We start from the raw sequence: 14,323 nt of genomic DNA, 5'->3' as shown, positions 1-14,323 counted from the left end.
CTACAAATAGACTGGGAAAAACACAAAAAACCATGCAGGTCGGCTACATTAAATGCAGCCGAATGCTTGCCACGTGTCACTTGCTCTTGTCCAACCTGCCATGTGTCATCTTCCTTGCTGCCTGTGCTCTTGCCATATGGACTGCCTGCTGAAAATTGCACATCCTTGTCCAGGGAATGTCACTCTCTAACATTATGCCCTTTGGCAATGCAAAGCTAAAGGCATTGATGAGATGCCCAAGAGAAATTGCAAGTTTAGTTGGGCAATCACATTGACCCGAAAGCCTGGATGACTAAGAACTTTTCATTCCAGTAGTTAGATTGACCAGAAGCCCATATAATGTGTAAGCGGCCTTCCCTCTCGGAGAGGGTGGTAATAAATTGATTAATCAACAATTACAACAAACATAAATTTACATAAATTGAAAATCCACACTTTACTACTTTAATCTTGGACAATGGATAGCTTGTTCACCTTAAAATTGACACCCCTTGTGATATTTTTTTAGCTTTTATTGCAAATGGATGGAGTACAATTGAGATTCTTTGATCTCCTCCATTAATCCAAGTGTCTTTTGTTGTCAAAATTGACGAGCAAGCCTTGAAACCAATTTTTCCCTCGGTTTGCTTGGGATTGGCCTTCACTTTGCTCCTTGAAAGACAAATTAAGCCCCAGATTTGATATGGATTGGCTAGCCTCTTGAATCTCCTTGAAATTGTTTGCCTTGTTGGTCAAAATAGTGTTGGGTATTGGCATGTGGATGCATCCCTAATGGTTCTGACAAATGTTATGATTCATGTGTGTGGATTGTAATTGGTTTAAGTGATTAGAATTTCACATGCAAAGGGCATGATTATGGTTAAGCAATAGGTGCACATGCTTTTAGCTATAGTGCCAATATGTATTTACAGTAGTGGCAATGAATGCTTTGGCATTACAATGCAATCAAGGATGATTGTAAGGATTTAAGGGGGTGGTTTGTTATGAGGATTTGAAATTTTATTGCTTTGCTTAGTATTTGATTAAAAATTAATCAAATGCGCAAATGTGACTTGTATATATGAGATGCAAGTTAATTATTCCACAATGTGGGACCCAAGACCCCAAAATATTAGTTGGTGTCAAAGGCAAAAGTTATGAGTTATATTTGACAGGTACTAGTTGGTATCTAGTGTCAGATTTTAGCCAGGACCAATTTATTCGCCACTAATGTCGATGGTGACATTAGATAATAGGCATTAATTAAATAATTAATGTCGGTGTAAGGGTTAATGATTGCTTAGGAATACTTGGAAGACAAATTGGTCTAGCTAAATTTTTATTATTGGTTGGTGGAATTGTTTCTGTGGACACTAGAAAACTTGCCCATGTAAGTTGAAAAAACGTTTTTGTCACTAGGGCTAGTCCTATAGCAGGTGATAGTAGCCAGAAGCCCTTCAGCCTTGCAGGATGATAGTGGCCAAAGTTCCTTTTGGTGTAGATGACAACATACAGGAGGGGGCAACATCCTTTTTGATGGTCCTAAGCTGTAGATGACAGCTTATATGGCTGTTTGAGTAGGCCAACAACAGTTTTTTAGCCTTGCTTTACGATGAAATTGTGAAATCTCTTTCTTGCCAAACTTCTCTCTCATCCTCTAGCCATTTCTCAAGTTATCTTAGTAAAATTCAATCATTTGAGATCAAAGGTGGAGATATTGAAAAATCTCTAATGTAAATTCTAATTTACAGTAGAAATTAGGGTTTGACAGCCACCTTGGGACGGGTGCTCAAAATTGAGAGCCTAGGACTTGAATTTTAGTAGTCATCACATGTAACTTATGCAATTGTACTCCTTTTATAGGACTTGTAAATGTACATTGCATATTCCATATATGTCAATAACCTTGCTAATGTATAGTTTTAAAGCCTAGGTACAAACCATACCATATGCATACCAACTCATAGTGACTAGTACACTGAATAGTGATTTCAATGGTAGAAATATTGTCAGCATATAGTACCCTAGGTGCGAACCAAGTACATTCAAGATCCACTATATGATTGAGGTTTCCATTACTAGTGGAGTGGAGGTGCAATCTTCCCCTTGAGCATCAAGTAATACTTTGAACCTTCTATGCTCTGTTAAGCTTGAAAGAGCCATATCAAAAATCGTCTCTAACTAAAACACATCAAGGTAAAAGTGCATCATTGAGGATAATTTGCCAGGTCACCCTTCTCCATCTAGTTGCATTTCTTTGTAGGTGAAATAATACTGAAGCTTCACTAAGAAGTACATGGAAACTTTATCTCTAACTTTACTTGCCTCAAATCCTCCATTGGGTTCTAGGCCTCTTTGAAGCACACAGATCCTTGGAACTTTCACATTACTGTAATTCCATCTTAACTAGCATAAAACCTCGTACCTAGTTGACTAGCCCCTCATGTATACCTGACATAAAGGTCTAAACCAACATTATCAGCTTGCTGTCCACACTGTGTGCCTTTTCCAAAATGAGGTTTTGCATTTTCCCTAACATTGTGCATTTTTAGAACGAGATGCATTATCATTGCTTGATTCCATTTGACTATCGAAATATATCCTTGCTTTAATTGCTTAGCTGAATACGATTTCAGTACTAGAGCAATGATTTTGACCTTCAATTAGGTGCTTTGGGCCCACCAATTAAAGGGAGTTGATGGTATCTTGGTAATGGAACCTTGAAACTAGTCTTTCTCCTCAAAGAGGGTGGCAATGACCTGATTAATCAACAATTATAGCAAGCATAAAATTCACATAAACTGAAAATGCACACTTTATTGGTTTCATCTTGGACAATGGACAACCTCTTGGCTCCCAAATTGGTGTCCCTTGTGGTATTTCTTTAGCTTTTATTGCTAATGGATGGAGTACAATTGAGATTCTCTAATCTTGTCCGCTAATCCAAGTATCTCTTGCTGTCAAAATTGACTAGCAAGCCTTCAAACCAATTTGCCTCTAGGTTTGCTTGGGGATTGGCCTTTATCATACTCCTTGAAAGACAAATTAAGCCCCAAATTTGGTATGGCCTGTTTGGTCTCTTGAATCTCCTTGAAAACTTTTAATTTCAGCTATTAGAATTCAAGTCTTAGGCTCTCAATTCTAAGCATGCATCCCAAGGTGGTTGTCAAACCCTAATTTCTACTGTAAATTAGGATTTACATTAAAAATTTTTCAATATCTCCACCTCGGATGACTCAAATGGTTGGATTTTGCTAAGATAACGTGAGAGATGGTAGGAGGATGAGAGAGAATGCGGTAGAGAGAGAGATTTCAGAATTTCATTACGAGAAAGGTTGAAAAATTGCTATTGCCTTACTCGAACAGCCATGGAAGTTGTTATCTAGAGCTTAGGACTACCAAAAATGTTGCCGCCCCCTCCTGTATGTTGTCACCTGCAGTAGAAGAACCTTGGATTGCTATCACTTGCACTTGGAGAGCTCCAAACTGTTGTAGCTTGCTATTAGATTGGTTCTTGGTGGCTGCAAATCACATCAATAACATCTCCTTGCTCTCTAACAGCCTCCTCCTCTCTCACAATGGCTAGAATAGACTTCTACTAGCCCCCAAAAACGTTTTTCCCACTTGCATGGGCAAGCTTTGTCAAGTGGCAACCTTCTAATCCCATTTTCCAGCATTATCCAGCTTACTAAATTAATTTTCAGAATATTAATTCTGAAAATCAATTTAATAATTATTCTAGTCCCGAAAAAATTTTTTTCACGATGGAGTAGAGGTCGTTGAATAGCCACTGTCTCTTGTGGGAATGGACTGGGGAGAGTTAGAGAGTATTCATCCTTCAAGAACGAATCCCAAATTCGGGAAAACCACCAATGATTATGTTGATGTAGTAAATTGGAGCTAAGGGTGATGAAAATGTAGCAGCTGAGAGCCAGTTAATGACAATAGATGATGTCATGGAGCAGCTGATGATGTTGAGGTTTGAAGACAGCAGGGCAGTAGGCTGGATGTTGAAGCACAGGAGTCTTTGGGGTTGGAATGACCAAACACAGCAGTGTATTGCTTGGTGACAGTCTCTGTGTGAGGGAGGATAGCAGCCTGAAAACGAAGCCACTCAGAGAATCTCCAACAGTCAAAACAGCACCAGCTGATGAAAAGGCAGCAGGCTGAGTGTCTCCTGGCAGGTTGGAACAGTCGACAGCAGATAGAGATAAGATGCACAGTAGGTAGAAAACCTCCAGCTGTTGATGACTAGGCAATAGTGGCAGCAGGGGCAGCACCTCCAGAAGCTGATGATAGCAGCACCAAGGTGGGGCGGCAACCTACAGACAGGTGACAACTGGTAATGAGGGTATGGTGACGATGAAGAGGTGGCAGCTGAATGAAAAAGGGGTGAGGGATGAACGTGTTATGCACATTGAGTCCCTTTTATAGAACATGCTGGAGCCAAAAAAAGTCTCGTGTTGTACAAAAGGCAAAAATGTCTTTTTGGGGCTCTTTAACGATCCTTGAAAAGAGATAGGAAAAGTTGATAATGTAGAAGGCAAGTTTTGGTGGGTCAACATGATCATAGTTGCCAAGGGTTTCCGAAACGGGAAGTATGAAACGGGTTTCATACAAGTTTCCTAAATCATTAGAAACAAGTTTCATTCAAGATAGAAGAAAACTATCACACAAATGGAGATTTAACATAGCATCAACATATACATGCATCATGGTCCATTGTCCATGATAATATTAGCTTTAATTATCGAAGAAGCCATCAGTATAGACATGCATCATAGACAACAACTCCTTGCAAGCAATGTCAATGTCCATGTCAGTGTGCCAAATGAATCCATGACAGATGTTGATTACGAAAATTCAAACACATTCTTTTTTGAAAATTTAAAATAGGCGTTTCATAGGTTTCTGAAATGCCCAGGTATGAAATGAGTTTCCTAACCTTATGAAAAAAAAGTTTATTGGGTGGGCAGCCATATCTTGTACACACCTATATTATTGTTGTTGTAATATAGAATTTGATGATCATTTCCACCTTTGGGTTCACATGTTTTTTTAAGTTGTTCATTTAGGACTAGTGTCTTACGATACATTTAAGTGGTTGGATGCATGGAGGTAAGCAAAATGTTGTGTTGCATTGCATTATTTTGCTGTCTTGTCAACAAAGTATTGTATTTTCTATGGTTGGTTTTTAAAACTTTCATTTATCTTACAAGGTTCTAACATGTGAACTTCACATTTCAAAAGTTTTCAGATGATTTATTATGTTTGTATAGGGCTTGCTTAAGTGATAATTGATATTTTAACATCGTGAAATCAGGAATGTTGACTTTGAGATGATCGTTATCGATGATGCAAGTCCTGATGGCACTCAAGACATTGTTCGGCAGCTACAGGAAATTTATGGAGAGAATCGTATTGTATGTTCTTGCTTTCTTTGTCTTGTGGAAGTTTCCTGCAGCTTCACATGGCTCAAAATCAGGTTTATATGGTCACTAAGAATAATTTCTCTTTCTCTCTTTCCTGCCTTGTACAGCTCTTGAGACCCAGGTCTGCGAAGCTTGGTTTAGGTGAAACCTTGTTAAGCGTTTGGCAACAGACTGTGTATGAGAATAGCAGATAAAACCATTGTTGCTTATGCATTTCTTTACATTTCAGGGACAGCATACGTGCATGGTTTGAAACATGCCTCAGGAGATTTCATCATCATAATGGATGCAGATCTTTCTCACCATGTATAGCTATGAGTTCATCAACTTGTTTTGGAAATTTCTGGTTAATTTGTTTTCTCTTTCCTTCACATGTGCACATTTTGAGAATCTTTGATGACATTCTGATCAAATGTTTAGTCTATTGAAATGTGTCTGCTCATGCACGCATGCATGTTTCTCTCTTATAATACACTGGTTGGTTCTTATGTTGCAGCCCAAGTACCTACCGAGCTTCATCAGGTTTTTCTCTTTAGTGCTTGCTGTGCAGCTCTTTCTAACTCTTTTTTTCTTAAAACAATAGTTTATGGGTGAGGCATTGTTGGTCTTTGTCTATTGTTGCTTTGCTGAATGATGCCTTCCATCACAGAAGACAAGAGGAAACTGGGGCTGATATTGTCACTGGCACACGCTATGTCAAAGGCGGAGGTGTGCACGGTTGGGATCTTCGTCGGAAACTGACTAGTAGAGGTGCCAATGTCCTTGCCCAGACTCTACTATGGCCTGGAGTATCAGATTTAACAGGTTCATTCCGGTAATTTGATCTGTTCTGTGCTTTTAGGATAAGTCTCAATTTGGTACACTTGTGTGATGATTTGTCTTGATGTGGTCGCTTGACTTCAAATGCTCAACTAATGCTGCTTGGCTTTGCAGACTGTACAAGAAGCAAGTGTTTGAAGAGCTTGTAAATTCTTGTGTGAGTAAGGGGTATGTTTTCCAAATGGAGCTAATTGTTCGAGCTTCTCGAAAAGCTCTCAGGATAGAGGAGGTAATACCTTTTGTTGATGATTATGATCTAAGCTTAGCAGCTTCAAGAGTTAATAATTATTCCTCTGAATGTATTGCTTTTGGTGCAGGTTCCAATTACATTTGTGGATAGAGTGTATGGGACATCAAAGCTGGGAGGTTCTGAGATTGTCCAGTACCTTAAGGGGCTGTTCTGGCTGTTACTCACAACATGAGGAGTCAGTACTAATGATGTGAAGACCAATTTTTTGTCTTAGGAAATGTAAGTTACAGTGAGGATGCAATAGTCATTCTAGTTAGTGTGTGACTCCATATCCTCGGTAACCTCTGAGAGAGGAGAGAGAGAGAGAGAGAGAGAGATAGAGAGAGAGAGAGAGAGAGAGAGCTGGAGGCACTGTTACATACATTAGAAACTACAAGTGCAATTGTGGCTCTAGCTTCATTTTTTCAATCTATTTTTATTCTCATTCATCTGGATCTCTGTATAATCAGTTGGGTGAGTCATCTTTGTCCTTGACAGAGATAATTATGAGTGTTAGAACTATGCGGACATATATGCACGACATTACTTTTAATGGCACTGACTTTGCAAGAAAACTGGTTCTCATTTTGACGTTGAGCAGGGCTAGTACCTACTTGCCTGTATTTGAATCAGGCCACCATCTCCACTCAGAACATGTGGGCTTGGGCAATACCCTAGTAATAAAGGAATACTTATTTTCTGTGACCATGCTGTGGTAATAGTACAACTATCTGACATTTTATGATCGACTAGGGGTGGGTTCTACTTGTTTAAAGGAGCAACTGCACAATAATGGAGGTCATTATGAGAACGGGGCATTCTCCTGACTACTTTTCTGTGCTTGGAAGCTCAAGAGATTATAACTGGTTGCCTACATACTGAAATTTTGACATGTGAACATGCCTCAACTGTAGCAAAAGGTTAGCAGGCCACTGCAAGAAAGCAGAGATGTTAAACTAGAAAGGTTTCGTTTTGGGAGTAGCCAGTTTCATTGTTTAAAAGACTGTAATTATACTTATGAAACGTGAATATTTGGATGGGGTTTTGTATGGGCTGAATGGATCGTAACTGCTACTTAATGATGGAGCCATGAATGGACTTTACTGCCATAACTGTTCCATTACTTTATGATTAGTTTTGTACTTGAAAACTAAAAGTATACAGAAAAGTTGTATTCTTCATCATAGTAATCCCCCGGTTAGTTTTAAGTACCCTGAAAAATAATAATATGAATGAAACTAATTTTCCATGTACTTGTAATGTTCATGATATTAAGCATCCTGAAAAACAAAATATTAACACAACTAATTTTCTGTCTCTCTACTATTGTAGGTTTAAAAGACAAAGAGGATTGCAAATAGGGCTTTACTAAGAGTGGTTTATTTTGTAAGCCTTAAAGACTGCAACAGCTTCCAAACTTTTGACAGGGAAGTTACAACATGCATCTTCTTGAGCTTGGATTCCTCCCAAGATCTGGGGGATCCATTTGCGATCATGATTGTGTTCATTCCTTTCTATGTGATCTCCCATTTGTGCAAGTGAAAAGGGGACATTTAAACCTCTAGCATTGTCTATACGAGTTGTATATACTCACTTTGCTCATTGAAGCCCCACACCATGACTCTAATTTGCTAGGGTAATTGACCATTTTTCCCAAACCCTAGAGAACCAATGTATGCAAGTCGACCAAATTTTGGGCATGGATCCTAAAACAAACTGGGCGAGCTACGTTTACTATTTGTGCGAATTTATTCTCCCTCTACCACCCAATCCTATGCCCTCACTATGACCTTGGTACAAATGCCTTGTTTTCAACACCTTATCAACAACATTGTTCCTCATATGACAAGACATAAGCTCTAGCTTGTTCAAAATATGCTTTTGTAACAATGGCATTGAACCTTGATGTGCTTTGTGTGAGCATAATACACAAGATTCTTAGCAATGGCTAGATGGTTGCACCAAAGAAGAGTAGGTTTCCATTAATAAACTTGATCTCTGTCAACATTTGTTGAAGCCAAACCTCGAGTTGGAAAACACACAACTTAGCACTCCACCTCCATAGAAGAAAGAAAAACATTAGATTGCTAGTGGCTTTAAGAATTTATGGTGCATCATCCAAGAGTGAAAACAAAACTTGTGGGTGTCAATATTACTTGCCCATTAACCATCCAAAAAGTGTGATTGTTCCAAAAAAGGCCCTATGAGAATGGGTGCTCTGAATATGTTGGCTTGTCGATGGATCATGAACATAGGTCACCTCCTGTAAGACATTGAGCAAGGTTGATTTGATGTTCAAGTCATTGGACAATGATGGTAATGTTGCAAGAGGGCCATTTTGAGCTTTTCAACAAAGCCTTTGGTAACAATCCTAGCCTTATTCTTGTTTGACATATCAACAATGTGGTGTTTGGTCTTATAGACCCTTCCAACAACAAGCACTTTCCTCCATAGAGGATGTAGAACCAAATCCCAAGTTTGACTCCACTAAATGGCGTCAAGCTTCTCTTGCGTACCTTGGTGCCATATCTCTTGAGAAAGAGCCTCTTAAATGGGGTGCTCTCAATTCTCCATCATAAGGGTATAGTTCACATAGTGTACCCTTGCTCTTGTTATCATTGTCATAGATGTGTTAGAGTATTGAGGCCCATCAATTGATATCTTTAGAAAAGAATGGGCATTTGACTCTTGCATAGGTTGCAATATCTAGAAGAATCTCTTTGCTTGAATTTGAGCTTCCCCTCTAAAGCAAGGATAGAAGCTAGGGGATTCATTGGTGAAGAAGATTTTTTTAAAGGGGTGTGCAACACTATTAAGATAGTAGGGTTTGCAATGAATATAATACACTATGCATGACAAACACTAGCAAATGAACTCAAAAACTCAAAGAAAGAAAGAATGATGATGAATGAGATATACAATGATGATACAATGACCGATAAGTTTATGCTTACTTTGACTCTCTTGAGACGATAATCTCAACACGTGTGGATATTGATGATAGACCACCTGGTTAGATGGGTCTACACGTCTATACTTAGTACATTAGTGGTAATTATGATCCTCACATGGCAATTGACTTATTACTTACTATATTTGGTTTGTTGCACCTACCTACAACATGCATAATTATAGCACTAGTCGATTAGTATAGTCAATTATACACTTTGACTTAGTAGGTCACTTTTTTTAATGTTGTATCTTATCTATACTTTGTGTACATTATATTGTGTGTGAAAGAATAATAAGAAACCAGCAAGAAAACTCTTCGTATCCATCTCTCTTTTTATGTTCTTGAGTGACCTTCCTCTTGCGTGTATGGTGTGTGTTTGGTGTAATAGCTTAAGCAAGTCCTCCCACCATGCAATTCGTGACATGGTATCAAAGCAGCGCAACTGAGAGTTGTTGGTTTTGAAGGCTGAAGTAAAGGGGAAGTAGCAAGGATTCGAGTAAGCAAGTAATGAGTAAGAAGCTCTCACATTCATCCACTTTCTATTGGATAGTGCCTGTGGAGGCATTGGAAGTAGGGTAAGTGAAAATCTTCCATTGCTGTGAGATTTGATATATGAGCAATGTATCTTCTACAGATAAGCCCTTTAGGGCTTGCCCATTGCTTTTTTGGCCATTTGATGGGTTTCGAGTCTCTTTTTAGACTCGCAAGATTGTGGATAGTAGTTTCACGGTATACTACGATTTCAATTATGTCAACCAAAGTGGGTGCACATGTTACAAATTTTGAATTTGTAAGTTCTGAGGTGTTTTTTGGGAAGCAAATACAAGTTTTATATGCTAACAGGTTACATATTATATACACTATTGAGTAATTGGTGAAAAAGACTGCTTCGTATATTGTTGTGCACTTCTTGTGAAAGGTTACATAATATTTGCTTTTGTTGTTTAATATTAATTTTGTGATAATGGTAGAGAACAGTGGAAACCCCAACATTGAGAAGCTAGATAAGAATAACTACCCATCATGGAAGTTTTGTGTGACAAACTTCCTTATTGGAAAAGGCCTGTCAAGATTGTGGGAGAGAAGGAAGGAGTCTCACTTGTAGCTTTCTTGCTTGTACAATGGGGGAATACACACAAGGGTGGAGGCTGAAAACAATTTTCCTATTCTTAGTTGTGGAAGCCAAAAGAACTCAATTACAAAGAAATAGAAGTGTTGGGGGTAAAGGCGCCTCCACCGTGCCGCCCCGTGTATTACTACACTGACAGTACCCGCCACTGCACACTGCAGGTGGCGGGCGCCCGTCACGTCACTTTATTCTTTATTCTTTTAGTGACAGTTTGAATAAAGGAAGGCCCGGTCACACATTGTGACCGTTGGAGTTCCCATTTCTTGTCTCTCTCTTTCTTGGTCTTGCTCTCCCGCCATAGCTCGCGTGCAAGCTTCGATCCTTCTCACCTTTCAACTGGTATCAGAGCTTGGCATTCTCTTGCTCGAGCTCGACTCGGTGCTTCCCGACCTTTGCATCGACTCGCTTCACGCATTGGGTCTCCATCCCGGCAGCCATAGCCGACCTCTTGAGCTCCCGACTCTCCCCGGCTTCCCGAGCTCCAACCTGGCCTTCTTGAGCTTCATCAGGGCCTTGCCCTTGAGGTATTGCTTCAGCATTTGCAGGCATTTGAGTGTATTCTCAGATTGAAACAGGGCAGGAACAAAGGGCAGCCACTCTTCTTGAGCTCCATAGCTCATATCTTCCCTCCCCTTTGCATTGGGCCTTCATGGCTTGGTATGTGCCTACCTTGGGCCATCATTGAGCCCCCCATTACCCCCTTTTCTGCCCATGTGGAGCAGCAGCAAGTTCAGCACCAACAGGGCAGATTGCATCATTTTTTCCAGGCTGTGAGCACTCATCTACTTCAGCTCCACACTTGGCCATTGCTTCTTGCTCTCTACCTTGATCAAGAGGGCTATAGACTTCATGTTTGATGTCATTCAAGCTTTGGGCATTGGTCTTGATCTTTCGGGGCTGATTTATTCAGATTTGGGACTGTCATAAACTGTCATAACAGGCTGAAAACAGGGCAGCACCATTGGCATTAGCATTTGTTGCTTATACTCCATTTCGGTTGTGCTATTTGATGCCCGTATGCGGTCTACATGATGCCTAGTGCCTTGGGAATGTATGCACATGATTATGCCATGATTTTGGCTTGAAATATTGGCTGATTTGGGACTGTTATTTACTGTTATATAGTGCTAGAAACAGGGCAGCCACACTTGGCATTGGCATTTAATGCTTATACTCTACTCCGGTTACCTTGTTTGATGCCCGTATGCGGTCTACTTCCTACCCGGATGTATTGGGGATGTATGCATTTGGTTTTGACCATGATTTTGGCTTGAATTTGGGGCTGAAATCTACTGTTTAGAACAGTAAATACATGCTGGAATAACAGTGGGCTGAAGGTACTTTACATGCTTTGGCACTTACCTACCGATACCGGATGTATGCTTTGAGCTTTGGCATGATATCTCTGACATTTGGGGACGACTTGGAGCATATGTATGAGATTATGGGATGCTTTTGAGCTTCGCATTAGCTCCGTCTTCACTGGCATTTGGACCGACTCGGCATGCTCGTGGACCGCCTATGCCTCATGTCTCTGCTTGACAGTTAGGCTTTTGCATTACATGCTTTGGTTCGTGACATATGCTATTTGGTTCGTGTATGCGATACCGACATTTGGAGCTTGGATTTGGATGTATTTGAGCATTCCCGGCTTACTTGATCACTGATCTTGGTTGCTATTTGGATGTCATTGAGTTGACCGAGAGCTTATTTGGGCTTATGTATTGCTTCATGGTTAATACGACCGGTGCTTCATGTATGTCATGCTCTCTCGGATGCGCTTGATGCATTGACATGGTCACTTATCACTGGTGCTTTCTCTTGGGTTGTTTGAGCTTCTGAGCTCGCTTTGTACGCCTTTTGTGCCAGTGGGAGCATTTTACATGCTTTCTTGACCTTTGACAGTTGCATGCTATTGGAGCACTTACATGTATTTGGAGCAGTTTATGTCTTGAGCAGCTACATACACATTGAGACTTTGGGATCATACTCCGATCTTTATGGATATGCATTGATGCACTCTTGGTTCACAGGATGCTTATGAGCTGAGTCTCATATTTGGATCTTTCTCTTTGAGCACATACCTATTTGTGTCAGGTTTTGGCAGTTACAGGAACACTTTGCCTAGAGTGTCTGGTGGTGTGCCTTTCACTGGCAGATGTTATTTTGACATGCTTGGTGTTGAGCTCATGTTCTTTTCACTGTCATTGGCCTTGCTTATGTCCATTTCATGCCGGCTTTGGACCTAGCATTGTTTGCTTGACATTGGATCCTATTTTGGGACAGTTTGCTCTCTAGACTGCATACCTGCAATTTATTACAGAAAGCAGTTATTGGTGGACTGAGGTGTACTTTTCATGCTGAAATATCCTGATTTGGTGTACCGCACCTAGTACTAAGTGGGCAGCCACTTTTGGCACACTTTGCTCGCCCTTTGGACCCCGTTTTGGTCATTTTTGGGCAGTTTCTGCAGTAAAACAGCAAGCAGTTTTGGACTGTTTGGGCATTTCCAGCCTGCATAATGGCGTCATCTTCGCATGATAGTGCCATCTTTAACATTACAAAGTTGGATGGTACCAACTATTCTTACTGGAAGAGTCAAATATGGCAGGTTTTGGTGTAGAAATCTCAGATTAAGCCACTTCGGTTGAGTGGGGAGCAGCCTGAAACTATGGACATTGACGACTGGCTTGAACTTGATGAGCTATGCAAGTCCACGATTGTATTGTCTCTCACTGAACAGGTACATTATAATGTATTTGAGGAAGCACAGAGTGCATGGGATCTATGGAATAAGATCAAGAATCTTTATGATAAGAAAAGTCCGGCGAGTCAGATGTACTGGTTGAAGCAGCTTATGGATCTGCGCATGAAGGATAATGCGACTATGTCTGCTCACTTGAGCCAGTTCCATGCTATACTGAAGAACCTGACTTCGCAGGATATCACCTTTGGAGAGGAAGTAACTCCTCTTTTCTTGCTTGGAACTCTGAATGAGTCATGGGATGTATTCCGCACTGCTCTTTGTGCCTCTAGTGCTACTCTAAAATTGGCAGATGTTGAGAGTGCTCTTCTTCAGGAAGAGGTGAATCGCAAAAACTTGGATGCCTCTCGTGGTAGTCATGCTTTGACAGTTAGAGGCAGGAATGACAGGTATGGCCGTGGTAATGGCCGAGGCCGTGACTCGCAGAAGGGTCGGTCTAAATCTCGTGGTGGCAAGTCGCGTAGTAAGTCGCGTGGACGCAATGCAAATGTCACTTGTCATCATTGTGGGAAAAAGGGCCATATTAGACCACAGTGTCATGAGTTGCGCAATGAGAAGCGCAAGGATAAGGGGAAAGATAAAGTGCAGGAGAAGTCCTCTGATCGCAGCATAGTACCTGCGAAGTCCAACGTCAAGATTGAGGAAATTAATGTCACGCAGACTGAAGAGTCCGATGGTGGTGATGAGTTTATACTTGCAGCTAGTTCTTCTGATGCTTCACACTTGACTGAGACACCTAGTATGTATGCACAGTGCTGGTTATTGGATTCAGGTGCGTCCTTCCATGTGACGCCTTACCGTGAGTGGTTTCACTCTTACTGTACTATATCTGGATCAGTCAAACTTGGAGATGACAGGTCTCTTGATATTGTGGGCTGTGGAGATATTCAGTTGCAGTTTTCCTTTTTGCTCAGGGATGTACGTCATGTACCTGCGCTTACGCGTAGTCTTATGTCTGAGGACAGTTGGATGATGCAGGATTTCATGTCTGTTTTGGGGATTCTACCTGGAAGATTAC

At 40.6% G+C, this 14,323-nt stretch overlaps 1 protein-coding gene across 2 annotated transcripts in view; it reads left to right on the top strand.

Moving 5' to 3' along the window:
* DPMS1 (Nucleotide-diphospho-sugar transferases superfamily protein) overlaps window positions 1-8,267 on the top strand; it is a 31,021-nt gene extending 22,754 nt beyond the window's left edge. Inside the window, exons 2-9 of one of the 2 annotated variants that reach the window (XM_087689791.1) lie at window positions 5,303-5,402; window positions 5,519-5,552; window positions 5,641-5,717; window positions 5,908-5,933; window positions 6,061-6,225; window positions 6,345-6,459; window positions 6,548-6,699; window positions 7,792-8,267. In XM_087689791.1, coding sequence (XP_087545917.1) covers window positions 5,303-5,402; window positions 5,519-5,552; window positions 5,641-5,717; window positions 5,908-5,933; window positions 6,061-6,225; window positions 6,345-6,459; window positions 6,548-6,652 — 622 coding nt within the window. In that variant the 3' untranslated portion in view covers window positions 6,653-6,699; window positions 7,792-8,267. Of the gene's footprint in view, window positions 1-5,302; window positions 5,403-5,518; window positions 5,553-5,640; window positions 5,718-5,907; window positions 5,934-6,060; window positions 6,226-6,344; window positions 6,460-6,547; window positions 7,517-7,791 lie in introns of those variants that run through there. The other variant, XM_087689790.1, reaches the window with a different exon arrangement.
* The last annotated feature ends 6,056 nt before the right edge of the window (window positions 8,268-14,323 follow it).

This window comes from Lygodium microphyllum, chromosome 12 (assembly GCF_053477565.2).
Source record: "Lygodium microphyllum isolate KBCC chromosome 12, Lygodium_microphyllum_v1.1.10, whole genome shotgun sequence".
NCBI classification, from domain to species: Eukaryota; Viridiplantae; Streptophyta; class Polypodiopsida; order Schizaeales; family Lygodiaceae; genus Lygodium; species Lygodium microphyllum.
The sequence above is the reverse complement of the archived record's forward strand: the minus strand, read 5'-3'. Positions and strand labels throughout refer to the sequence as shown.